The 25,037-nt window shown below is 49.7% G+C and overlaps 1 protein-coding gene across 1 annotated transcript; it reads right to left on the bottom strand.

Moving 5' to 3' along the window:
• Nucleotides 1-2,947: 2,947 nt before the first annotated feature.
• On the bottom strand, nucleotides 2,948-24,819 carry XPC (XPC complex subunit, DNA damage recognition and repair factor). Its single transcript, XM_049766507.1, has 16 exons — nucleotides 24,701-24,819; nucleotides 20,895-21,093; nucleotides 18,442-18,560; nucleotides 14,930-15,044; nucleotides 14,148-14,232; nucleotides 13,475-13,632; nucleotides 13,004-13,124; nucleotides 11,190-11,279; nucleotides 9,388-10,167; nucleotides 6,795-6,955; nucleotides 5,771-5,852; nucleotides 4,758-4,892; nucleotides 4,498-4,667; nucleotides 3,980-4,073; nucleotides 3,724-3,813; nucleotides 2,948-3,198 (listed from the first exon to the last, which is right to left on the bottom strand). The coding sequence occupies exons 3-16, from the start codon at nucleotides 18,512-18,514 to the stop codon at nucleotides 2,986-2,988; spliced, it is 2,367 nt and encodes a 788-aa protein (XP_049622464.1). The 5' UTR covers nucleotides 18,515-18,560; nucleotides 20,895-21,093; nucleotides 24,701-24,819; the 3' UTR covers nucleotides 2,948-2,985.
• Between the last annotated feature and the right edge of the window lie 218 nt (nucleotides 24,820-25,037).

Here is a 25,037-nt window from a genome sequence, read left to right on the forward strand (position 1 = left end):
TCCCACCTGAACTCTAGCATGGTGACTTCCGCATTGAATTGTCAAGACCCAAAGGCCCAGGACATCTTGAGTAGCCCACGTGTGGCCCCCTAAACATCTTCAACAGCTCAACATGCGCATCTAGACTTGCTTCTGAGGGACTCAGCTGCCCGAGCCCACAGCCTCTGCTCCTAAAAAAATGCTGCATTCAAGGGGTTCCTGTACTCCAACTTTCACCTTGGTGTCTGAAAGGGCTCTCTGCCTGGCCCTTCTCTTCTCAGTGTTAGAAGTGGTTTTTGCTTAGCTGGGACTGGTGCTTTCGCAAGTGGGTCATTTGGTAGTGGAAAGGATTGGTCAGAACTTCTGAAGCAAGGTCTTTCTTTGCATGGGGAATCTTGTCCTAGCTACCAGACCCAGAGATGAGAATTGATCAGGTCAAGTGGGAAGAGTTGGATTCACGCTATCTAGTAGGTGCAGTTGCACAAATTCAGATCTTCCTAGAAGCTTTTGGAAAAACAGTATTAGAATGCAGCTGAATACAAATCTCTGGGAAATAAATGAAGAAAAAAAAAACTCAACTAATTTTGAATTCATATGAATTTCTAGGACAGATTTTAAACAGCTGCCAATTTCCAAAGTGCTCTTATAGAGCAAATTATGTCAAGAAATATTTTGGAATATTTGAAAGATTTCTTACAGGTATTTGGAAAATGATAGTTGACATTTGTGTTATCTTTGTACTTTGGATAAAAATTCAAAATAAAATCCAGACTTGTTATAAAACTGGGCCATTCTTCCTCTTGCCTTTTATATTCTTTTAGTGCAATTTGTTTTGGTTTTGGGGCCACACCTGGTGATGTTCAGGGATTACTGCTGGCTCTGTATTAAGGAATTAGTTGCTGTTGGAGGTGCCCGGGACCATATGGGATGTCGAGAATTGAAAGCGCCTTACCTCCTCTACCCTCTTACCCCCTCTTCTAGTGAAATTTCTATCTTTAAAAGAATTCTACCACAAACTTTGTGAAGAATTGTGTATTTGGGGCCAGAGCAATAGCACAGCAGTAGGCTGTTTGCCTTGCACATAGATGACCCAGATGGACCTGGGTTCAATACTTGGCATCCGATAAGGTCCCCCAAGCCTGCCAGGAGCGATTTCTGAGCTCAGAGCCAGGAGTAACCCGAGTGCCACTGGGTATAGCCCAAAACAAAGAATTGTGTATTTGTTTAGGTTGCTTATATAGTTAAAATAGGTTTTATTTTTCTTCCAGTTTGGGGTTACAACTGGTAATACTCAGGAGTTGATCCCAAGGGTGCTGAGGAGCCATGTGTTTCTGGGAATCAAACCTGGTCAGACATGTTCAGCCCTTTGAGATCTCACTGGACTTTTCCTGTTGTAAATAAAATATTTTAAAGGGCACTTGAATATTCCTAGCCTTTCATACTTAGTGTATTTCATTTCATATTGATTTAAAGTGAATGATTCAAACTTCTGTCTTTAGAATGGGCAACAGGGGCATGAAGCCGTGGAATTGAAGCGCCATGCCTGCCTGCACCTGTTGGCTGCATGCCTATAGGATGTAACTGATCTCTACCCTTCTCTCACCCGTAAATTGAAACTCTCACCTTGGTCATGAAGATGTGAGAGAGCCATAAGGCACTTGAACACGGCCTGTGGGATTTTACTTTTTGCTTCCTAAGGCTGCTTCCTGTTCCCTTGGCTGCTAACAGTTTAAGGACTCTATTCATCTGAGACAGGTGTTGGAACTTCCCTGAACCTTTTTAAATTTCTCACCCCTGTCTCCTTTCTAGAATGTCACCTGGGAGCTATGGGCCCAAAAGTCAAGTTCCTTCTGCAGAGAAAGTGGTTTCACCTCCAGAATAGGGGACTGTGGTTTCTATAGCTGAGTTTCTCAACAAGAGCTTTCTGGCCAGAGGCCAGGCTTGCCTAGTGGTGAGTCAGGCCCCAAGCATTTTGTTTTGTTTCCCTTGGATATAACTGACTCAGAGAGCTCAGGGCTCTTCAGGCCAGAAAAGGAGGTGTTCCCGGCAGGCCCAGCCAGCAAACACCCTCAGCATGCTTAGGAATCCTTTACCTCTGCCTTCCTGTGTCAAATCTTCAAAAAAAACAAGAGTTTTGTATTGAGTTGGGGGGGGGGGGGGGCTGAGTGATAGTACAACAGGAAAGGTGCTTGTCTCGCATGCTGCTGACTCGGGTTCAATCCCTACCATCCCAAATAGTTCTCAAGCATACCAGGAGTAATTCCTGAGTGCAGAGCCAGGAGTGGGTGTTACCCCAAACAACAAAAATGAGTTGAGTCTTTTTAGATAAATGCTTTATTTTTTTCTTTACTGTTATATAAAGTTTTTTTTTCTTGAATATCTACAGTGCATAGAGCTTAAGAGGCATCTATGAAGCGGATCTCATTGAGCACTGACATTTTCTTCCTGTTTCACTTTCATGATTTCAGCTTTGATCTTGGGAGAAATCGATAACCATCCCCCTATATCAGGGAACCCTGCAGGCCCTATTCTTCCATGTGCTCCCCACCGGACCCCAGAGTAGCGCTAATGAACCTGAGTCTGAGGGGTAGCAGAGAAAGGGGTAAAGCTGCAAGAGACATTGAGGAAAGGCCTGGAGAGGCCCCAATATTCTCTCCAGGAGAGCAGAGCCCCATTCCCAAGATTGGGGGTCGAAGTCTAGGGGCAAGAGACTAGGGAGCTGTGGCCTGTCTTTTCATTTTTGGGGGGGCATATCCAGCGAAGCACAGGGGTCCTGGATCTGCACTCGGGACCACCTGGTATACTGAGGATTGAACCAGGTTGGCCACACACAAGGCAAGTGCCCTACCCACTGTACTATTTGGTCCCTTGGGAGGTGCGACATAGGATCACAACACAGTTCAGTCCTCCCCCTAGGGGCACCAGCTAAGCTGTCCCCAGCCCTGTGGCTTCCTGCAGAAGACCATGGGGACCCCAGAGCTGGATGCCTGGTGGGTGTGGCGGCCATCACAGTTTCTCAAAGGGGAAGAGGTGGGAATCCGCCTCCTTCTTTCCCTTCTTGGTCTTCTTGGGGTGCTCGGGCTTTTGCTCCTCTTCAGTTTTGCGGTTCTGGGGCCAGGAGGCCGCCAGGATCTTGGCTGCCGCTTGAGAGCTGGTTCCTTCTTCCTCGTCAGACGAGAGGCCCTCTCCAGCCCCTGAGTGGGAAGCCATAGGCTCATTCTAGACAGACACACAACAAGAGAGAGAAGAGAGCCCCAGTCAGCATTGAGACACCATACAGGGGGCATCAGGGCTCCTGGCAACAGCCTGTACTGAACCAGTGGGGGGAATGTCCTTGGGTGGGGCTTAGGGGCTAGGTGCTTGCTCAGTGTGTTTAGTGCTGGGGCACACAGTGGTGACCTGGCAGGACAGTCCCGGCAGCCAACAGTGAGAGATGCAAGTGCCTGTACAAGGCTATGAGCCTGTGGCTTGAGTTTGGGCCTCAAGAGGGCAGTGCAGGGTCGGGCTGAAGGGAACATATGGGAGCCAACAGCTGCCAAGGCTTCGGCAGGAAAGCCTATGATGCCTAGCCAGATGCTCGTCCCTCCCAGGGCTATGTCCTCCATCAGCTCCCCGGAGTGGACAGTGGAGAGGCCTTGGGCAGGAGGCAACAGAAGTTGCATCACCTCACTTCTTCCTCAGGAGACAACACAGCCCGTACGAGGACGATGCACACAACCATGGTGGCCAGCATGCCCCACTGACCTTGGCCCCGTAGCGCAGCCGCAGCCGCTCCCGGATCAGCAGTCCCCTGACCAGCAGCTTCCAGTTCCCCAGAGCCCGCTTCTCCCTCTTCTGCAGCAAAAGAAACAGAGCACCCGGAGTTCAGGACCACCTTCTCAGGAGCCCCAGGGGCTGGAGTGGGGTAGGGTTGGGGTGTTTATATCATGATCTCCCAGGCTCCTCCAGGGCCTCCAGGTGCAGGTGTCAGGACCCCTCCAGGACACCGGGGTCCCCTCACCTCCTGCTCCTTCTTTTCCAGGAGTGCCTGCTCGTTTTCCCAGGCGGTCAGCAGCACGTCCTTATGCTCCTCACATACTATGTACCCCTCCGATCTGTGGGGAACACAGCACCAGTGCTCTGGGAGTCCCTACTTGTCTTGACCTCAGCTCTGCCTGGGATGGAGCTGGGTGGGCCTCAGTACTTGGGTACCCTGGGGTTTCCTGGACAGAAGCCACCCCGACAGAAGGCACAAGTTAGATCGGAAACAGTCTACACGGGTCACTGGGAACCCAACACCGAACAGAATTGGTAGGGTGGGGAATATATACCCACAAACAGTTCCATAAGACGGTAAAGCACTCTTGCACAGCTTTTATTGTGGCTGTTTCTGGCTGGCAAGCAGAGGGGAGAGATGAGCTGGGGGAGAGGTGAGCCACTGGGGCTCCACCTGTACGCACATGGACACACTGGCATGCACATACCCCTATCCACATGGCCCACGGGCACATGCTTTCCCACCCACCCACACGCACGCACACAGGGTGGGAGTAGCCTCCGTGGAAGTCGAAGCCGGTGATGGCTGGGACACAGTCGATGTCCAGCTTGCGGGCCACGCGCTGCAGATTGGGCAGATGCAGCTGGACGCAGCCAATGGGCATCATGCTAGGCTTGAAGAGGTACACGTTCCCGAACTCATTCCGGGGCACCTGGGGAAGTGGGGGGGGGGGGGCCAGACATGCCAGGTCAGTGACACTGCACAGCCATGGCTCCCTGCCCGTTGCCCTGTAGGCCCTCACCTTGCCATCCACAGCCACAGGCGGCTGGTACTCCTCTGTCTGCCACCGGCCAAACAGGCCCAGGTCGTTTTGGTCACGCAGCAGGGGCTCGGCGAGACGTGCCTTCCGGATTCGGTTTGAATAGCCCTTCACCATCTGTCCAGAGGCACAACCAAGGCCAGATAGTCCTGAGTGCCCAGCGCCTGCCACCACTAAGATTGGAACTCTGGGTCACCACCAACTTCCCCCCTACCCATGGCTCCAGCTGCTCTAGCACCACCGCTATGGGCCAAGTCCATCACTGACTCCTGGGCAGCGATTTCAGCTGCTCACACAAGAACAGGGGTTTGGTCACGTGTTTAATAGAACCTCAGTGACAGTGTGGACATAGGTTCCGTCCTCTGCCTTCATCAGATGGACAATGGGATGGAGGGGCTGGTCAGATCCAATGAAGACCACCCCACACCAGACACTCACACTCAGATCCAAGGAATGGGCAAGAGCCTGGTTCCCACTTTTGTTTTTTTGAGCCACAATGGTGGGCGCTCAGGGGTTACTCCTGGCTTTGAACTCAGAAATCACTCCTGGTATGGGCTGGAGCGATGTGGAGCTAGAGGTAAGGCGTCTGCTTTGCAAGTGATAGCCTAGGATGGACTGCGGTTCAATCCCCAGGGGTCCCATATGGTCCTCCAAGCCAGGAGCGATTTCGAGCGCCTAGCCAGGTGTAACCCGAGTGTCAATGGGTGTGGCCCCAAAACAACAACAACAAAAATTTCTCCTGGTAGACTAAGTGGATCATATGAGATCCCGGGGATCAAACCTGGACCGGCCATGTGCAAGGCAAACACCCTATTCACTGTGCTATCACTCTGCTCCACCATTAGAAAAATCTGAACACCAACAGTGGTCCAAGGGCACCTTCCTCTGGGATCTCTTGCCCTCTTTAGCACTGGCACTTCCAGACTCTCCTCCAATGCTTTCCTCTCCATTGGAAAAGCCAGGCCCTCTGGACACTGCCACCTGGAGCTACTTACCTTGTAGGGCAATTCTCCCAGCCGCACCACTCTTGCCTGCTTCAGCCATGTGTCCCTGGAGTGCAGTGTATGCACGCAATCCCTGAGGGAGATGGGATAAGGGCAGAGGTCACTTATACCTGGCCAGACTGATGAGTGAGGGTCCAGCCAGCTCCACAGCTACATGCAGGCAGGTCCTGCTCCCATGGGAAATGAGGGCCCATGCTGTCTTTGGGGCTGTGTCCACTTGCAAATTCTCACTTAAGAGTCGTTCTATCTTGGCCCTTGGCTTTGTCGCTGTCCCCACCACTATCCCTAGCATGAGCCCTCTTGCACCCTGGGGCAGGTAGAAGCCAGGGATACCTATACCTAAAAAGAAGCCAGCGCCTAAACTCCCCACTACAGCACGGACTCACATCTGTTGCTCTCTAGAGGGTTGAGGTTTTCGGGGCTGAGTGAGTGGAGAAGGGGGTGACGGCATACGGAGGACACTTGGGCCTGCATCGGTGCCCCACACCCTCACATGTGTCAGTATACACACGAACAGCACACACACACACACAACTGACAAACACATCAGCACAAACATGCACAAAATCAGTATGCACATAACCAGCACGCATACACATAATTAATGCATATGCCCAAAATTGCACATGCATAATCATTTAACATGCACACAACACAATCAAGACGGCATTGGCTGGAGCAATCGTACAATAGGAAGGGCTTTTGCCTTGCCTGTGGCTGACTTGGGTTCAATCTCTGGCATCCCATAAGGTCCCCCAAGCCTGCCAGGAGTGACCCTGAGTGCAGAGCCAGGAGTAACTCCTGAGTATCATGGGGTATGGCCTACAAACAAAAACAAACACCCCAAATCATACCATCAGCACAAATGCACATAATCAAACACAACTGGCACACATTTAATCTGCACAGAACCACATAATCAGCACACATTCCATCATGTTTCTTCAGCAATGAGGCCAACAAGTGGGGTTCTGGGCCCAGCCTGGGAGAGGGCTGCTGGTGGGGCTGCAAGCACCTGGAGTAGACGGCCTCTCCGCGGCAATAGCCAAGGATGGCAGCTGACTCTGGGTAGATCGCCTCGTATTTCAGCAGGTGCCTTTTTAGAGCATACAGGGGGTGGTTCTTGTAGGTGCCAATGGAGGTGGGTAAAGGCTGGTCCAGGTGTTTTGCCTGGAACTAGAGAAGAGAGAGACAGGCATGAGCAGGAAGGAGCATCATCGTCTGCACCTCACATCTACCGTTAAAGGGGAAAGAAGCCTAAGGCCTGGGAGTTTCCTGTTGCATCTGGGCAGAAGGCTGTGGCCCTCCATGGGTCCCCACTGATGTGTGCCACAAAATCACTGCATCTGCAGTGGATCTACGGGTCTCTACTGGAGACCAGAGAAGAAAATCTTTCTCTCCCAAAAGGCTGAGCTGCCTGACTCTGCATAGTGAGTTTACGGTCTCACCAATTCCTCTGGGACTTGCTGGATCAACACTGAGTTCTCAGAGCACAGCAGGGAGGACACTGTGTCCTTCTTTGGATTGCTTACTAACTTCTCTAGTACTTTCCTTAACCTTCAATCTCTGGGAGAGTTAACTGAGTAGCTGGGGTACGCTGCATATCCCTCACTGGGGAGGTGACACTGCCCTCTGCATAAGTGCCCCATGGCTGCAAAGGAAATGGATCTAGGATGGGGAAAGCTTGGCAGCAGAGCTCTGGTTTGTGTGTCTTAGGACTAGGCATGATCCCTGGCACTGCAAACACCACCATGGATTCAGGAACCCCTCCCAATGCTCAGGGTTACCTGAACAGCCGAGGGACTCTCTCTCAAGCCCTGGAAATAGCTGGGGGAAAAGCTTCAGTAGCTCCAGGACCCTACAGGTCAACAGCCAGTCCTCAGACCCAGCCACACTGCGGTGCTTGTGAAGCAATCTACTAGCAACAAGTGGGGTTGTGTGGGCTAACTCCAGCTCATTTCCCTCCTGAGTGACTGTGTGTGTGTGTGTGTGTGTGTGTGTGTGTGTGTGTGTGTGTGTGTGTGTGTGTGCTGCACGTGCAGGACACGAGTTCTAGGGTGTATGTGCACAGCAAGTACTAAAGTGTTCTAGGATTCTAGTTGTATGAGTGTTCATGTGAATGCACAGGCTGAATGTGTGTTTAGGTATGAGTCTGTGTGCTCATATAAATAAGCAGGCTGAGGAGAGGACAAGGTTCCACGGGGAGAGACCAGAGCGATAGCCAGCAGGTAGCGCTTTCTGCCTTGCACGTGGCCAACCTGGGTTTGATCCCCAGCATCCCATAGGGTCCCCCGAGTCTGCCAGGAGCAATTTCTAAACACAGGGCCAGGAGTAATCCCTGACCAGGAGAAACCACTGATCGTCACCAGGTGTAGCTCAACCCCTCCACCCAAATCAATTCCACGGGGAATGTTTTCCTCCTTTCACTCACAAGTACTGCCAGAATCCAGTATCCTATATGGACCGGAAAGGAGTAATTTAGAGCAGAAGTTAAGCCCTAAGCACTGCTGGTGTGGCCCAAAAACCAAAAACAGACATGGGGCTGGAGAGATAGCATGGAGGTAAGGCGTTTGCCTTGCATCCAGAAAGACGGTAGTTTGAACCGTGGCATCCCATATGGTCCCCCGAGCCTGCCAGGAGCGATTTCTGAGCAAAGAGCCAGGAGGAACCCCTGAGCGCTGCCGGGTGTGAGCCCCCCAAAAAACAAACAAAATTTCCTAAATGCAAAGCCAGGAGTAACACCTGAGCATCACCAGGTGTCACCCCATCCAAAAAAAAACATGCTACTACCAAAAGCATATGTGAAATGAGCTGATTAACAGTACAGTGGGTAGGGCTACAACTTGTTCAATTTTTGGCATCCCAATATGGTTCCCCAAGCATTTCCAGGAGGAATTCCTAAGTGCAGTGACAGGAGTAACCCTAGAACATTGCAGGTGTGGTCAAAGCAAACTAATAACAACAACAACAACAAAAAAAAAGAACTACCTGGAATCTTCAAATGAAACCTGGAGCCAAAGTATTCAGAAGTTGGGGCCAGGGGACAGAGCGATAGCGCAGCAGTAAGGCATTTGCCTTGCACGCAGCTGATCCAGGATGGACCTGGGTTTGATCCCTGACATCCCATATGGTCCCCCAAGCCAGGAGCGATTTCTGAGTGCACAGCCAGGCGTAAACCCTGAGTGCCACCGGGTATAGCCCTCCCCCCAAAAAAAAGGTTGGGGCCAGAGTAATAGCACTGTTGGTAGGGCATTTGCCTTGTACACGGCCCAACTGAGTTCGATCCCCGGCATCCCATATGGTCCCCTGAGCCTTCCAAGAGCAACTTCTGAGTGCAGAGCCAGGTGTGGCCCAAAAACCAAACAAAAGAAAAAGTACTTAGAGGTTAAGGGTCAAACCAGATAAGTGCAACTCTCTAACTCTCTGTCTGGCCTGTAGCCAAGGCACTGAGAACCCTGGAGTGACAGGATGGGGACACAGGACTGAGCTGAGATTTCTGGCCAGGGTGGGCACCAAATGGAGTGTGTATGTATGGGAAAGAGGACGGGGAAGCCCAGGACGAACTTAATCCCGGACAAGTCTCTGAATGGACGACAGCAAGGCCTCACCTCCAGGTCCTCTTTCTTCTCCCTCTCAATCGGGGGGCTCTGGTAAGGCCGCAAGGTCTCGGCCCACCACTCGGCGTCCACCCGGCACTTTCGGGTTGCCGTCATCCAGGCGGGGTCGTACCTCTGGGTGACGTCCCGGACGCGGCCGTCACTGTCGATGCCCACCACGTAGGTCAGGGGCTTGGTGGCGTACTGGTAGCAGGTGAGGGGCTGGTCCACCACGCCATGCACACAGTCAACACACAGCCACTTCTCCTCCCGCTGGCAGAATACCTCCAGCCACTGGTCCATGCCGGCCGCCTTCACCGCTATGGGGACTTTCCTGCCTTTTCTACTGCTCACAGGGCCTGTGGAGGCTGCGGGCAAGCCCCGGGGTGCAGCGGGGCTTCCATGTGGAGTACTGGAGTCACTGGGCGATGTCACCTCAGTCTTCTGCTTCTGTGATCGGCTGGGCTGGGCCTCCTCACTGGAAAACTCGGGGTCAGAGTCGGGGGCAGCTTCATCACTCCCGCTCTCCTCTTTGTAAGACACCCTAGCAGCCACCCGTCGCTTCTGGGGGACCCGGCGTCTGGGGGTTCCCTCCTGTTCTGCCTCCTCGTCGTCGTCCTCCCCGCTGGAGGAGGAGGCTGGGCTCCGTCTTCTCCTGGCCTTACTCTGCTTCCCTTTGGCATGGGCCTGACGGGCAGCCTTGGCTTTGAGCTTGGGTTTTGCTCTGGGGCTAGAAGTTTCTGGAGAGCCTCTGGCATCGTTGGTGGACCTCTCCTGGGGAGGTTTGTTTTCCTTGAACAGAATGGGACAGTCAGCTTCTGCTCTGGTGCTCACAGGGCCAGAGAATGTTGTCAAACAGAGATAATTCACAGCCTAGAGAACCAAGGTCCTTAAAAGGGCCCTTCCACCCCTCCACTGCTTACACAGAGGTGTCCTTCAGGATCATCAGCAGGTGCCTATGAAGATTAGGACACCTTGCATGAAGCCACACTTAAGTACAGCTGGGGGGGGGGGGCACATAAAGGGGAACCAAGAAAATTGGGCTCCAGAGGCTTCTGCCTCCCACCTATGTGACACACTATGCAAGTAAATAAATGGCCCTGACTTCCTGTTTCCTCAACCATACCATGCCCAGGCCAGGGTGCAGACTACAAATAGTGCCTGTAGACTGCATTAAATTGTAGTTCCGGTGCCAAAGAGATAGCGCAGCAGCAGGGTGTTTGCCTCGCACGCAGCCAATCCAGGACGGCAGGTGGTTCGAACCCTGGCATCCCATATGGTTCCCCTGAACCTGCCAGGAGCCAGGACTAACCCCAGAAGCGCTGTTGCGTGTGACCCAAAAACAAACAAACAAAAAAAGGGGGGCGGCTGCTGAGGCACAATCACTGGTGAGTGAAAAATACAGAAATGGCTCCTTCTGGATCACTAACTTTCAAGACAATACTGGCACCCCACGAAGCAGGGCTGTCCTTTGTGGGTGGCACCAAGATTTGCCAGTACTTTATTGGCGAGGATTCACAAGAAGACTGTGTGGCCTCCTCTCTTATGAACATAGAGAGATGCAAATATAATAGCCACAGCAAAATGCTAGCAAGCCACAACCAATGACAGAGTAAAAGTAGAATGACACGGAAAGGGACAGTATTGAGTTCTGGACTGTGAGTTGAGGATTAGCCTAAAAACTTCATTGGAGGGGCCGGAGCAATAGTAACAACAGACAGGATACTTGCCTGGCACGTAACCAACCTGGATTTGAACTCCATACCCCATATAGTCCTTTTCCCATATACCCCTTTCAGCTGCCAGCATCTCACCTTTGCAGCTGTGAACTTCAGAGGGATGGGCTGCAGAGATAAGACCAGCCGGCTCATGAGCTGCAGGGCCCGGAGAATGAGCAGAAAAATCTGCAAACAGGAAAGAGAGAGTATCATGTTTATCCTTGAGATAAACACCCCTTGAGTGAATATGTATGTGTGTCTGTGATTGGGGGAAATCAAGGATTTGTTCCCTTGTTTTATTTTTGGCCCAGACCCGGCAGTGCTCAGGGGTTACTACCCTTGGCTCTGTGCTCAGAAATCGATCCTCGCAGGCTCAGGGACCATACTAGATGCCAGGGATTGAACCAGGGTCTAGCTGCATGCAAAGCAAACACCCTACCCACTGTGCTATCACTCCAGTCCCGAAGTCAAGGACTTAGTTTTTTCAGCAGCGTCTGCAGTAAGGGTTATTTGTTACACAGAACACAGAATCCCTCAGCACCAACAAGAAACAATAGGAGAGCAAGGAGAGACCCCAGACCCCACAGCTGGGAATGTAAAATGAGGTAGGAGCTGTAGTCAATTGTCTGACGCAGAATCACATAGAGGTCTGGAGAGATAGAACAGCAGGGAGGTTCCTGCTTGCAGTCAATCCCTGAGTGCAGAGCCAGGAGTAAGCCGTAAACACTGCTGGATATGGTGATTCAAAAAATAAAATCAGCTATGACTCAACAACTCTACTGCCCAGAACACTCGGGCATGGATAAACACATGCGCACAAGTTCAGATCTTTAGAAGATCTAAAGGACAAAGGCAACTTGACCCAATGACCATGTAAGTCGGTCCATGTTTCAGAAAATGACTGAGTTGGGCCAGAGAGATAGCATGGAGGTAAGGCATTTGCCTTGCATACAGAAAGTTGGTGGTTCAAATCCCAGCATCCTAGATGGTCCCCTGAGCCTGCCAGGAGCGATTTCTGAGTGTAGAGCCAGGACTAACCCCTGAGTGCTGCCAGGTGTGACCCCCACCCCCCAAAAAATGACTGAGTCAATAAAAAGAGCTAAGCACAGCTGCATGCCATAAATGCAGATCAGCCGTGCGAATGTTACACTGAACAGAAGCAAACAAAGATGCTGGCACAATGTGGGGTTTTTTGCACACCTGTCTACTGGGCCTGAATGCAGAGTGGAAGGGTCTGGGGTTCTCAGAGGTACAAGGAGGGGGAATGGGAAGTATTTAATGGCTACGGGGTTTCCTGGTGAGGTGAGAAAGAAGTTTTGAGAATCTAGGAGTTGGTTGCACCACATTAAAAAGCACCAAGTCACCAAAGCCCTCTCTTAAAAAAGTTAAACAATTTGGCCGGAGAGATAGCACAGCAGTAGGGTTTTTGCCTTGCACGCAGCCAATCTAGGATGGTGGTTCGAATCCTGGCATCCTATATGGTCCCTCGAACGTGCCAGAAGTGATTTCTGAGCGCAGGGCCAGAAGTAACCCCTGAGTGCTGCTGGGTGTGACCCAAAAGCAAACAAACAAAAAAATTAAAATTAAACAAAAAACAAGGAGCTGGAGAGACAGCAGAGAGGAGCTGCATGCCTTGCACACAGCCAACCTGGGTTTGATCCCCGACATCCTATATGGTCTACTCCAGCTCCAGGAGTGATCCCTGAGTGCAGAGCCAGGAGTGAGCCTTGAGCAATGCAAGATATGGTCCCCAAACCAAAAATCAACCAAGTTACAGATGGGAGACAAGAAGCAGAAAGGGGAACCTGAGGTTCCCACCAAGGGGCAAGTCATGGAGCACTGTCATCTCAGGGGACTCCAGCACCCACTAGGAAGGGGTGAAGCAGCCAATCCTGTCACAGAATACTCACATGGACCAATTCTTCCTCAGTGCGGGCAGAGTAAATGGCAAATCTCCTCTCCAGGGTGGTCTGCAGGCTGTGATGCTCATCAGTGAAAAGGTCCGAGTTCAGAGTAAAAGTGCCAATGAACCTGAAGGGAGAGACCACTGTGGCCTGTTTTGGAGAGCAAGGGACAGGGGACACTTTCTTTACAGCAGGGAAACCAAAGGGTATCAGAAGGGGGACTTCAACTGCCTTTCCAACTTTTATCCAACTCCTACTTATAGCTGAAGTTCCAATTCAGATTCTGCCTCCCAGAGAACCTTCCAGAAACAACCACTCACTGAGACACAATGCCCAGGACCTCGGCTGTCCTTTTTCAGAACATTCCACGCACTAATTCTGTCTCCCAACAGACCAAAATCATGCCTGTGACTTCTCTATCAACATTGCTTGTCTTTGCCAGGCACCGAGGAGCAAACCCAGGCATGGGGCACTCACCACTTCACCAGATTGGACAGGAAGTAGCTGTCCACATTCTCGGGAGGCACTTTGGTGAAACTGGCAGGCAAGATGGACAGGCCGATGGCTTGTAGGTCAGGCTGGCTGCAAATATAGTTGTGTTGGAGGCCGTGGGCGAGCAGGCACAGAAGGTGGACCTGGGAGTGGGAGACACAGAAGAGTTGAGCACTGGGACAGGCCTGGGTATCCCAGGAGGTGATAGATTCTGCACAAACCGGTGCCGGGGATGTAGGGGACCCGCCTTGAATGAATGAAAGACTTGTTCATACTGAAAGAAAGTACTTGCACCATATTTGTACACGGAAAATAAAAGGGCTCCAGGACCCAGACCCCAGCTTGGTGCTTCACATATATTCTTCTATGCTCCAGACCCAGTTCCTTAAAGAAACTGTCAACTGGGGCTAGAGAGATAGCACAGTGGTAGAGTTGTTTGCCTTGCAGGTGGCCAATCCAGGATGGACCCAAGTTCGATTCCCAGCATCCCATATGGTCCCCTGAGCAACTTCTGAGTGCCACTGGGTTTGACCCAGAAACAAACAAAAAATAATCCTGCCAGGATCACACAGGGAGTCAAAGATCGGGTATCAACCCATGGTGGGCGTGACAGAGAAGGGGCAGGCCCCTGGTACCCACCCGCCATGCTTCTGCTTGCCTTGTGTGTGTTCTCATGGACCTCTTTGTTGAAACGCTTCATCACCCGCCGGATGTAGGTCTCAAACTCTGTCTTCATCTTCTCACTGTAAGGCACAGAGACACCCGGGCAATGAATGGGGAACCCAGCCGTCTCAAACTGAGTCCCCTTCCTCTCCCACCTGCAGTCTCCTCTGACTGATTCTCTTCTTTCTGAAATCGTCCCACCTTCACGAGATGACCCTGAACATCTGTGGCCATGGTGCTCCTTTCACAGCCATGCCTGGTCGCATCAAAAAACCCGGTCCTCTCTGGGCATCTCCAATCTCCCCAAGTGTGGCTAAAATCACACCAATTCAGAAGGCAATGCTCCCCTCACCCATTGCTGGCTTTGCAGGAGTCTATCTTCATTTCCCTGGCCACCAGAAGACTACAGTACTGGGGAGACTAAATGGAATGAGGGGGAGCTCCCTTGGCTGGGAACACAGCCTCAGCACTCACAGCATGAAGGTGCTAAGCCAACTAGAGTGTCTCAAATTTAGGCTCAGTCCCTGAAGAGCTGGGTACATCCCCAAGACATCCTCAACCTCTCCCAGCAGTCTAGAGATGGAGTAAACCACTGGCCCTCTCTGATGCCAGCACCCACCACAGCATGGGTGGAGTGGAAGGGTAAGGGCTTTCAGGGCATTGGTTTTTCTTCCAAATCTGGGAGAAGCCCACAACACTCACCCCTAAAGTCCCTGATCACTTAGAAGCTCAGTCCTGGTTATGTGGCCAGAGAGACCAACAGGGACCCAGTCTTACCTCCTCTCTCTCGCCTTCAGCTGCTCCGGCGTCTCAATCTCTATCTCCACGGGCTCCAGTATCTTGGCCAAAGCTGTGCTCTCTCCCACATGCTCGGGTGCAGGCTCGTTAAGTTCTGGCAACAGCAAATGAAAATTGATAGTGATTATTACCATCACAGTACAGAACAAAACCGAGGTTCTGCCAGGAAGGAAGGATGGAAAGTCATCACAGAAAGTCTTGACAGAGCTTGAGAGGTATTGACCTGAAGCTGAGACAGGCCCTAAAACCAGTTGAGTGGGAAACTCATGGGTTTTCAACAGATATTTTTCTATTTTTTTCCCCTTTTTTGGGGGGGTCTTGGGACCACACTGGCAGTGCTCAGGGCTTATTCTCAGCTCTCAGGAATCACTTCTGGTGGGTCTAGAGACCAACTGTAGTGATAGGGAGCAAACCCAGGAAACTGCATATCAGGCAAGCACCTTCTCCATTATACTATCTATCCAGTACCATGATTTAGGTGTGAACGTCTATAGACTTGAAGTGTGACTTCAAGCTAAGTCACAGAGTTATAAACTACAAGGCATATACCTTGTACCTTTTATTAAAGGTCAAAAAATGGTGCTTTTATTAAAGATCCAAAAAAAAGTGAGCTAAACCTAACCATGAACTTCATTAACAAAGACCCTTAAAGAAGTTTTGGGCCTGCAAATCACCCTCCTGGCAATGGTCAGGCCTCATGGCAAAACCTGGGCTTCCAAATACCAGCCCTATATGAATCAGAACAGGACTTATTTTATTGTGTTGGGTGGGGCCAAACCCATACTTAGGAGTTGTTCTTGGCTCTGCGCTCAGAAATTACTCCTGGTGGGCTTGGGAAACCAGGTTCAATGCTCGGGAGCAAGCCTGGGTCTGCCACATGCGGGTAAGTGCCCTACCATCTGTGCTATTGCTCTATTTTTCAAAGCAGAATTTCTTGCAGGAAAAATTGATTCCAAGTGTGGAGCATGGAAAGCACAAGGAGGAGCTGAACCATCTGGCCCGAATAGCGAATGATGGCCAGGAGTAGTCCCAGATCCTGAAAATATCACCAAGGAAATCACTCCCCTTACCTCCATGCTATCTCTCCACCCCTCAAACTAGTTTCATTTATATTCATGACCAGGGTGATCAGCTTAAGGGGCTTCAGTGATGCTTAGTGTACACAAGACCCCATGTTTGAACCTCAGCAGAGCAAGGTCTATTGAGCAACACGTGGTGTATGTAGACTTGGTGGCCACCTTAAATAAATAAACTCAGTCATATCTTTGAATTTACAGTTTACAAGAACTATGAAGAGCACAGGATGTGGGATAAGCACAAACAGAACATGAGACATTCAACAAAAGAGTGAAAGAGACTCCTTAAAAGGAGGGGGGATCGTGCAAAACCAGTGGATGCCAAGAACATGAAAATTGGGCCGGGAAGGTGGTGCTAGAGGTAAGGTGTCTGCCTTGCAAGCGCTAGCATAGGACGGACAGTGGTTCGATCCCCCGGCATCCCATATGGTCCCCCCAAGCCAGGGGCGCTTTCTGAACACATAGCCAGAAGTAACCCCTGAGCGTCAAACGGGTGTGGCCCAAAAACCAAAAAAAAAAAAAAAAAAAAGAACATGAAAATTGATATTAGGAAAAAACATGTTACATGGAGGAATTGATGCTGAAAGGTGGTATAAATTTATGTATGAAACCCTATCGGCAAAGTATGGTAAACCACAGTGCAAAAACTTATGCATCTACTTTTAAAAAGGGTCTCTTGTAGAAGCAGATTGGTAAGTGGGAGGCTAATGGGGACTCTGTGTGTGTGTGTGTGTGTGTGTGTGTGTGTGTGTGTGTGTGTGTGTGTGTGTGTGTGTGTGTGCTTTTAAAAAGGGTCTCTTGTAGAAGCAGATTGGTAAGTGGGGGGCTAATGGGGACTCTGTGTGTGTGTGTGTGTGTGTGTGTCTAAAATCCAACATAAATAACTTCGTAATTTCACAGTGACTGTGTGTGTGTGTGTGTGTGTGTGTGTGCCTAAAATCCAACATAAATAACTTCATAATTTCACAGTGACTAAATAAAATAGCACAAACAACTGGGGTGCAATGGGAAAAAGACCAAAGGCCATGGTGGTAGGGACAATGTTCTTGATGCAAAGGAACTAGAGATGTAACAAAAACAAGGCAGATTGGGTCTCAATTTGGGAAAGTAAAAAAAAAAAAATGGCTCTAAAGTATATTTATTTATTTTGGGTTTTGGATCAAACCAGGCTGCTCTCAGGTGGTTCCTCCTGACTCTGCACTCAGAAATCACTCCTGACAAGCTTGGGGGACCATATGGGATGCTGTGCTTCGAACCACCATCCTTCTGCATGCAAGGCCAACGCCCTTCCTCCATGCTATCTCTCTGGCCCCTGAAGTATATTAACAGGAGGAGAGGGAGGAGTCTTTTTAGTTTTTTGACTATGAAGATGCCATTTTTATCAGATAGGACAGTGTTTGGCAATCTACCCTCTGGGGGGTTCTCTGGAACAATGATGGGAGTGGGAGAGTAGAAGTGACGTGATGTGACGTGACGTGTGCACGCACACACAATGCGGCGGTAGGATCCTTTTCAGTTTATTCACCCAGAAGAGGTAGATTTCCAGTGGGATGCTAAGTGATTCTCTGAAAAGGGGGAACATTCACAGGAGAACGCCTTAACCTTGTTTTCGTTATTGTTGGGTTTGGGGGGAGGCACACTCAATGATGCTCGGGGCTGACTCTGGGATCACTCCTGGCAGTATGTACTCGAGTCCATAAGGTGTACTAGTTCAGCCAGAGTCAAGGTAAACTCCTTAACCCTTATACTATCCCTCCAACCCAAGGATGCCTTATTTTGGGGAAGCATTCAAAACTGAAGGGTTCCCATGCCTGCCACTCACTTTCAAGAGATCTCACACAGCAGATCTAAGAATACATTGAACAGTACTCATGGAGAAGCCATCATCCCTTCTTTACTGATATCCAAACACTGGTTTGTTTTTATAGAAACTACAGGTTGGGACAGTCCTGTTGGTCATTCCCCCAACATCATATGCTTACTTTCTCTGATATTTTACTAATTCTTTTTTTTTTTTTGTATTGTTTTGTTTTTCTGGGCCACACCCAGTGACGCTCAGGGGTTACTCCTGGCTATGCACTCAGAAATCGCTCCTGGCTTAGGGGATCATATGGGATGCCAGGGGAACAAACTGTGGTCCGTCCTAGGCTGGCGCACCCAAGGCAGGAAGTTACTCCTGGCTCTGCACTCAGAAATCGCTCCTGGAAGGCTCAGGGGACCATATGGGATGCCGGGATCGAACCCAGGCCTGTCCCGAGTCAGCCATGTGCAAAGCAAATGCCCTACTTCTGTGCTATCACTCCAGCCCCTGACCTTACCAGTGTACAGAGAAACAAAGCACAGGAGTGGACCAGTGAGCTGAACAGATTCAAGCAGAGAAAAATCAAAGGCACCGAACAGTGAAAGGCACTTTACCTTCCACCTCTTCCCAGTCATCTTCACTCTCTTCCTCGTCCTCTTCTTCCAGGCTGCCTTTGTGCGCAGGCATCTCACTCTTGGGGCGCTGCACCTTCTGGGGAGGGCTTGGAGAATCCCTGTGTAAAGATCAGAAAGGAAGATAAAGAAGCCTCACGATCGATCCTCATGCTATGCCATAGTGACACGGGAATTTAAGCTCCCCTAACTGCCCAAAGACCTGGTGTAATTCTTTATTTAACTGTTTCATTTATTTGGGGAGAAGGGAAAACCCCCCATCTCCAAGCAATATCCAGAGGCCCTTCTCAGGGATGTCAGCCTCGGTGTTTTGATGCTGGAGCATAAGCATGTGGTGCTGCCCAGGTCCTCTGTGCCAAGGGATCATGAGGCAGCGCTTGGGGATCCCCATGGCTGCACCCCAAAGTGCTCGTGGGGTGCAATTAGATAAGGATAAAGAGTAATTGTCTCATTTCTTTCCCAGCACAGCTCTGACCATCAATCAGTTTGATCCTAGACATTCTTTTTTTTTTGGTTTTTGGATCACACCGGGCAGTGCTCAGGGGTTCCTCCTGGCTCTACGCTCAGAAATCGCTCCTGGCAGACTCAGGGGACCCTAGGGGATGCTGGGATTCGAACCATAGTCCTTCTGCATGCAAGACAAACGCCCTACCTCCATGCTATCTCTCCGGCCCCTGATCCTAGACATTCTGTCAAAACAGACTGGACATTAATAACTGGCAATGCAGAACTGTGCTGTTCTATATACTGTGAAGCCAGTATAGGAAAAGTGACACACCATCTTACTGTGGTTTCCAGGAAGAACAACTGTGCAATTCCTGTGACACAATCAGAAAGAAAAGGGCAGGGGTCATAGCGAAAGCACAGCGGGGAGGGCACTTGCCTTGTATGAGGCTAACTCGAGCTCAATCCCCAGGATCCTATATGATTCCCCATGTACCATCTCTCTGCCCTGCTGTTCCCCCACACCCACATTCTCCAAAGAGGCAGAGGAGCAAGTGTTGCCAGTCTTAGGTCATCAGACTGCTTCTTCAGTCTTCAGCACTCAGTCACTGCAAAATTAGCCATTTCTGCCCCCCAAAAAATAGAACCTAGAACAAAAAGGTGTCTCAGAAGTCCCTGACCTTGTTACTAGAGGCACTCATGCCCCGAGGACAAAGGAAATTCAGAACAGCCCAAACACCCAGCCAGAGACAAGTTACCCATATAGAACAACTTGCCTTTGTGTTAGCAAAAGATTAATGTGTTTACAGCTGATGTTTTATTTATGCTTGCTGAGTAAAATGTATAAGACCCTGTTTGGTAACGTTTTACATGACTTGTGCTTTCAGTACAAACAAGATGTTTTACATGTGCTCAGGTCTACTTCTTTACCCCTCCCTATTTCCTGCCCCTAGCTTATGCTGATAAGCGCTTGCAAGCTGTAATTGGTGGAAAGTTGAGTGCAAGCTGTAATTGGTGGAAAATTGAGTGACGTATTTTGCCTTTAAATGCCAGTCTCCCCGAGCAATAAATCCTTTTGAACAGCGTGAGTTGTCTTAAGCTCTCTCCTTACTAACCTCTCAAGTTTACTTCACAGATCAGCTCTGCTCGAGGGAACCCACAAATTACTAGCGACCTTCATTCCCACACCCACGAGGGTCGGGGGTCCCTCATCAGGGATAGCAAAGGAACATAGGGCATTAAAAAAAAAAAAAAGAACCGTTGGGCCTGAGTGGTCTATACAGGGGTAAGACAATTGCCTTGCATGCAGCTTACCTGGGTTCAATTCCTGGTATCCCACTAGAGTAATTTCTGGATGCAGAGCCAGGAGAAACCCCTGAGCATAGCCTGGTATGTACCCACTACCATCACCACAAAACAACCTTAAGCCTGAGCCAGGCCCTTGGCAAAAATATGGGGCTACAAGGCATAAACACAAATCAACCTAGCACAAGGTAGGCAGGAGACCCCCTTAGGAAAAACTGTCAGAGGCCAGAGGTGCAAAGGAGAAGCAGCAGTAAAAGGTACAAAGCTCAGGATTTGCACTTCAGGGTGCAAATAAGCTCCTCAGGAAAAGAAAAGACATGAGCACACCTCAGAGGTTAGAGTGGAAGCTGATGTGGAGTGAATGATAGGGAGCTTTGAGCATGAGAGTTGCTCCAGGCAGAGCTGGAAGGGCAGGGAAATACTCGGGACACTGATGTCCCTGCTGCGGAAAAGCGTCACCCTGGGCCACTCTTTATTTGTGGAGCCACAAATCAGTTTCTGCCAGTCAATGCTTCTGACCTGGCAAGCGTGGGAGGGAAACTCTGTGGGCCTAAGGTTCTCTGCAAATGCTCCCTGAAAGATCTCTAGCTGGCTGGGTTTACAGATCCCCAGGTTTCCCACATTCCCGGGGAGAAGCAAAGGGCAGGAACATGGGCATCTGTCTCAAGAGTTTGCTGCTGACTCACCTGAAATCGTCCCCATCACTGAGGGTGTTGGCTTCCTTGGCCACCTGGGGCTTCCCAGACTTGGCAGTCTTCTGAGCCACTTTCTTTCGTGTGGGGCCATCTGCTGGGCCCCGAGGCTCACTGCAGTCCCTTTTCCTCTTTTCTTGAGAAACCCTGGAACGTAGGCGCTTCTTGGCTGGTTTCTCGTCTTCAAAGGCATCTGAGGAGCACAAGGCAGAGAGGTTAGAGACAGGGACAGTGGAGGTGACTTGACTATATTTAAGAAATCTTTACTGTGTTTTACTTTTTTTCTTTTTTTGGTTTTGGGGCCACACCCAGCAGTGTTTGGGGATCACTCCTGGAAGAATTCCAGGGACATACAGCATGCCAGGTCGGGGGCATACAAGGGGAAGGTCCTGCCTGCTGTACTACCTTGCTGACCTCCAAGTCACTCAGTGTTTACTGTCTCTAGAATTCACCCCTGCTATAGAACTTTGCATGAATTGGGGACCTTCTCCGACTGACAGATTTTAAGCTGCTACTTTCCCACACATACTTGCTGTACTAAGGAAACTGCTCTACCATCTTCCTGACTCTCACCTCCCCACACATTTACCTTAACTTTTTCCCATTTGCCATACTAATCCCTTCCTAAAGAATCAAAGTACTGGGGGCTGGAGAGATAGCACAGCAGTAGGGTATTTCCCTTGCACAAAGCCAACCTAGAACCAACCCCAGTTCGATTCCCAGCATACAATATGGCCCCCTGAGCCTGCCAGGAGCGATTTCTGAGTAACCCCTGGACGCCGCCAGGTGTGACCCAAAACACAAAAAACAAACAAACAAACAAAAAAGAATCAAAGTACCATCTCAAGAACAGGGAAAAAGGAGAGGCTTTGCCCATCTCGTCAATCAATACAAATCCAGTAATGAGAACCAGCTAGAAATAAGTGTCTGATAAATATGTGTTGAAAGAATAAACAAATCACACCGTGAAGGCATTGAGAAGCAGAAAAAAACAACAACTATAAAAATAGAAACCAGGAAATAAGGTGAAAGACTGTTTTGTTGCTAACGGGTACAAACAGCCCAGTATCACACTTACTTGTATACAAGGAAGTGCTTTTCACATGTATGTTCTTGGGGCCAGGGATGTGGCCCACGAATGTAGAGGATGTGGAGCACCAGTGTGAGGCCTATGCTTGACCCCCAGCACAATAAAGTGAAGAAATGAAGTGAATAAAATGCACATGCTCATGTTGTCTCTAGAAACTAAAACTATACTGAACAATCTTCAAAGAAGTCTCACTTGCAGCTCATCCTACTACAAACAAGCTCCTCCCAGAAACCACAGCAAAGGTCTTAACACTTTCCAGAAACTGCTTGCTCCTCTGGTGAGCAGTTTGAATAAAGTTTAGGGGCAACCCTATCTCTGTGTAGGCTAAACTGATAAGAACTAGCCCTAGATCACTTACAAGGGATCTACATAGTGCTGCCAACTGAAATATTCCCATCCTCTCATTTCTTTGGATTTTTGTTTCATAGACACATCAGGTGGTGCTCGGGTTTATTCCTGACTCTGCACTCAGGAATCACTTCTGCGGGGCTCAGGGAAGTACATGGGATGACAGGGAATGAATTCAGGTGGGCCGTATGCAAGGTAAAAGCCCTACCAGCTGTATTTTAGATCTGGCCTCTATCCCCCATCCTGAAGGAACAAACAAGTCCTTCACACATCACTCCCCAAATTCTTTGCAAAACTGACAATGCCACAAAGCTTCTATCTTTTCCCACTCTCTCTACTGGGTCTTGGATGTTTTCTATAAATGTCACATTAACACTACTTTACTCTTAAGTTCTGCCAAGAATCTCTCTCTCCTGACACCAGGTGGGTAGACACCATATAGCAAGAATTCAATATATGTTATCTGAATGAGAAAATAGGTTAAAGTGGAACTCAGACTATTAACTATAGGGTAAAACACCTTCTAAGCTTAGAAAACTGTTCCTAGCAACAATTTCCTAATGGCCAGTAAACTTATAATAAATATGTATATCACAAAAATGTGGATTCTAAGTTACAGGTTACCTATTCTATTGCCCATTTGCTTTGGAGACCCCAGAATAATCTTCTATTGTATGCCTTTTACAATATTAAAACAATGTACTGGGCGCCAGGGATGTGGCTCAATGGTATGTGCTTCACACACACACACACACACACATACATACACACACACACACACACACAGAGGACTGGGGTGGCAATTTGGACAAGAGAGGATAGATGGGGGAAAATAAAAAACATGCTTCTGAGAAGCTGGAAAGAAAGATGAACCCAAAGCAAGTATATGTACTGGAACCATCGTGCAGCAGGTAAAGAGCTTGTTGTGAATTCAAACCCCAGCATCCTAGCTGTCCCCAGCTCACCAGGAATGATCCCTATGTGCAGAACCAGGAGTAATCCCTGAGCACTGGCAGGTGTGGCCCCCAAACAAAGCAAAGCCAGCTTACACATTAATAAAATAATAACAGATGGTGATGGGCACGGGGACTCTGTTTAAGTTCCAGGAAGCTCACGGAGCACCTGAGTGGAGAGCTAAGGAACTAAAGAAATCACTTAGGGCAAGAGCCACAGAGAACAAAGCAGAAGCAGTATCAAAGGCCTTTGCTCAAGGTGATCAACAACTGGGCATGTTTGGGCCAATATGGAAGGAGCTGGCAAGAGATGACTGGAGCAACAACAGTCAAATCACCAAGGCCTGGAGGCCACAGTGAAGAATTTGGATTTTATGATGAAAGCACAAGGAGGTGCAGGCTCTTAAATAGGAGCAAGGTATGGCCTCTTGGGCATAAAGGGGGGCAAAGGGAAAGAGAGAGGTTTTGAGTAAAGTGGCAAAAAATAGTGCACAGCTGTTCAACTAAAAAGCAGCGGTGGCTTAGCCAGCTGTGGGGCCTTGCGTAATAACAATCTGATTAGTTTGTTTTGGTTTGGGGCCACACCTGGCAGTGCTTACTCCACCAGGGACCGACTCCCTGGGGTGCTAAGGATGGAACCCGGATCAGCCAGATTCAAGGCCAGTCTCCTATCCTCTGACTTGTCTCTCCAGCCCAAAACAAGTGGAGAGAGTTGAGTCAAAAGTTCTGATATTGCAAAACAAAAGCAAACAAACAAAAAAATGGGGCCGGAGGGATAGCATGGAGGTAGGGCGTTTGTCTTGCACGCAGAAGGACGGTGGTTCAAATCCCAGTATCCCATATGGTCCCCGAGCCTGCCAGGAGCGATTTCTGAGTGTAGAGCCAAGAGTAATCCCTGAGCGCTGCCGGGTGTGACCCCACAACAAAACGAACAACACACACACACACAAAAAGTTCTGATATTGAAAACGAGCAAGATTTGCAGATGGGCTGGAGAATGAGCTCATAGAAATAAGATGGGAAGGGGTGAAGTTAATAGGCGGAGGTTCATTTGAGATGGAAAACACTGGGCAAGCATTAAATTTAAAGGCGGGGGCGACTATAAATTTTGCATGGCCCATAAGGTTAAGGGGAGATCTGACCCCCAGGCTGAAGTCACTACTGGGAGGGACAAGAAATAAGCTGGACTTTCTCCTGTCAACAAAGCAGCTGAGAAGGGGGCTTGCAGCCAGGTGAAGCTTAGGCATGCATCACACCTGGAGGAGGACAGAGACAAGGAGACATCATGGGAGGCCAAGCACAATAGGTCATCTCCTTGCACAGGAGATGCAAGTTGCGAGTTGCTTTCTCTGCTACCTTAGTCCTTCCACTTACATCTCCCTCTACTAGGCCCATGCTTGGTATCTCACCCTCCTCCTCCTTCTTCTCAAGCTGGGCCAACTTCTTTCCTTTGCTCTTTCCACCGCGCGCTGGACGCCGGCCCTGCTGCCGGGATGCTCCTATTGTCGCTGTTGCACCTTTGCCTGCCATCTTGCCCGGGCAACTACGCAGCAAGTGGCGGGAACAAGTCAGCGCATAGGTCCCGCCCTAAGGCGGCGCTGATTGGTCTTGCCATTTATCACATCCGGGGTCACGCCCCCGGATAAAATTCCACCCATCCCAAAGAGCCAATGAGAATCGTTCTTTGTTTCACTTCCGGTGTCCGCGCCCCGAGATCCCGGAAGTGACCCGGAAGGAGTTCCCGCG

This window comes from Suncus etruscus, chromosome 20, assembly GCF_024139225.1.
Source record: "Suncus etruscus isolate mSunEtr1 chromosome 20, mSunEtr1.pri.cur, whole genome shotgun sequence".
NCBI lineage: Eukaryota > Metazoa > Chordata > Mammalia > Eulipotyphla > Soricidae > Suncus > Suncus etruscus.

What these genes read in the sequence shown, in the direction of transcription:
- XPC (XM_049766507.1), bottom strand. Translation starts at nt 18,514, where the DNA reads ATGCCTGCGCACAAAGGCAGCCTGGAAGAAGAGGACGAGGAAGAGAGT. An exon ending in CTGAGGAAGAATTGGTCCAT is followed by an intron (nt 11,280 to 13,003) that starts GTGAGTATTCTG and finishes TCCTGTTTGCAG; the next exon opens with ATTTTTCTGCTCATTCTCCG. An exon ending in GGCTGCGCTACGGGGCCAAG is followed by an intron (nt 3,199 to 3,723) that starts GTCAGTGGGGCA and finishes GTGTCTGTCTAG; the next exon opens with AATGAGCCTATGGCTTCCCA.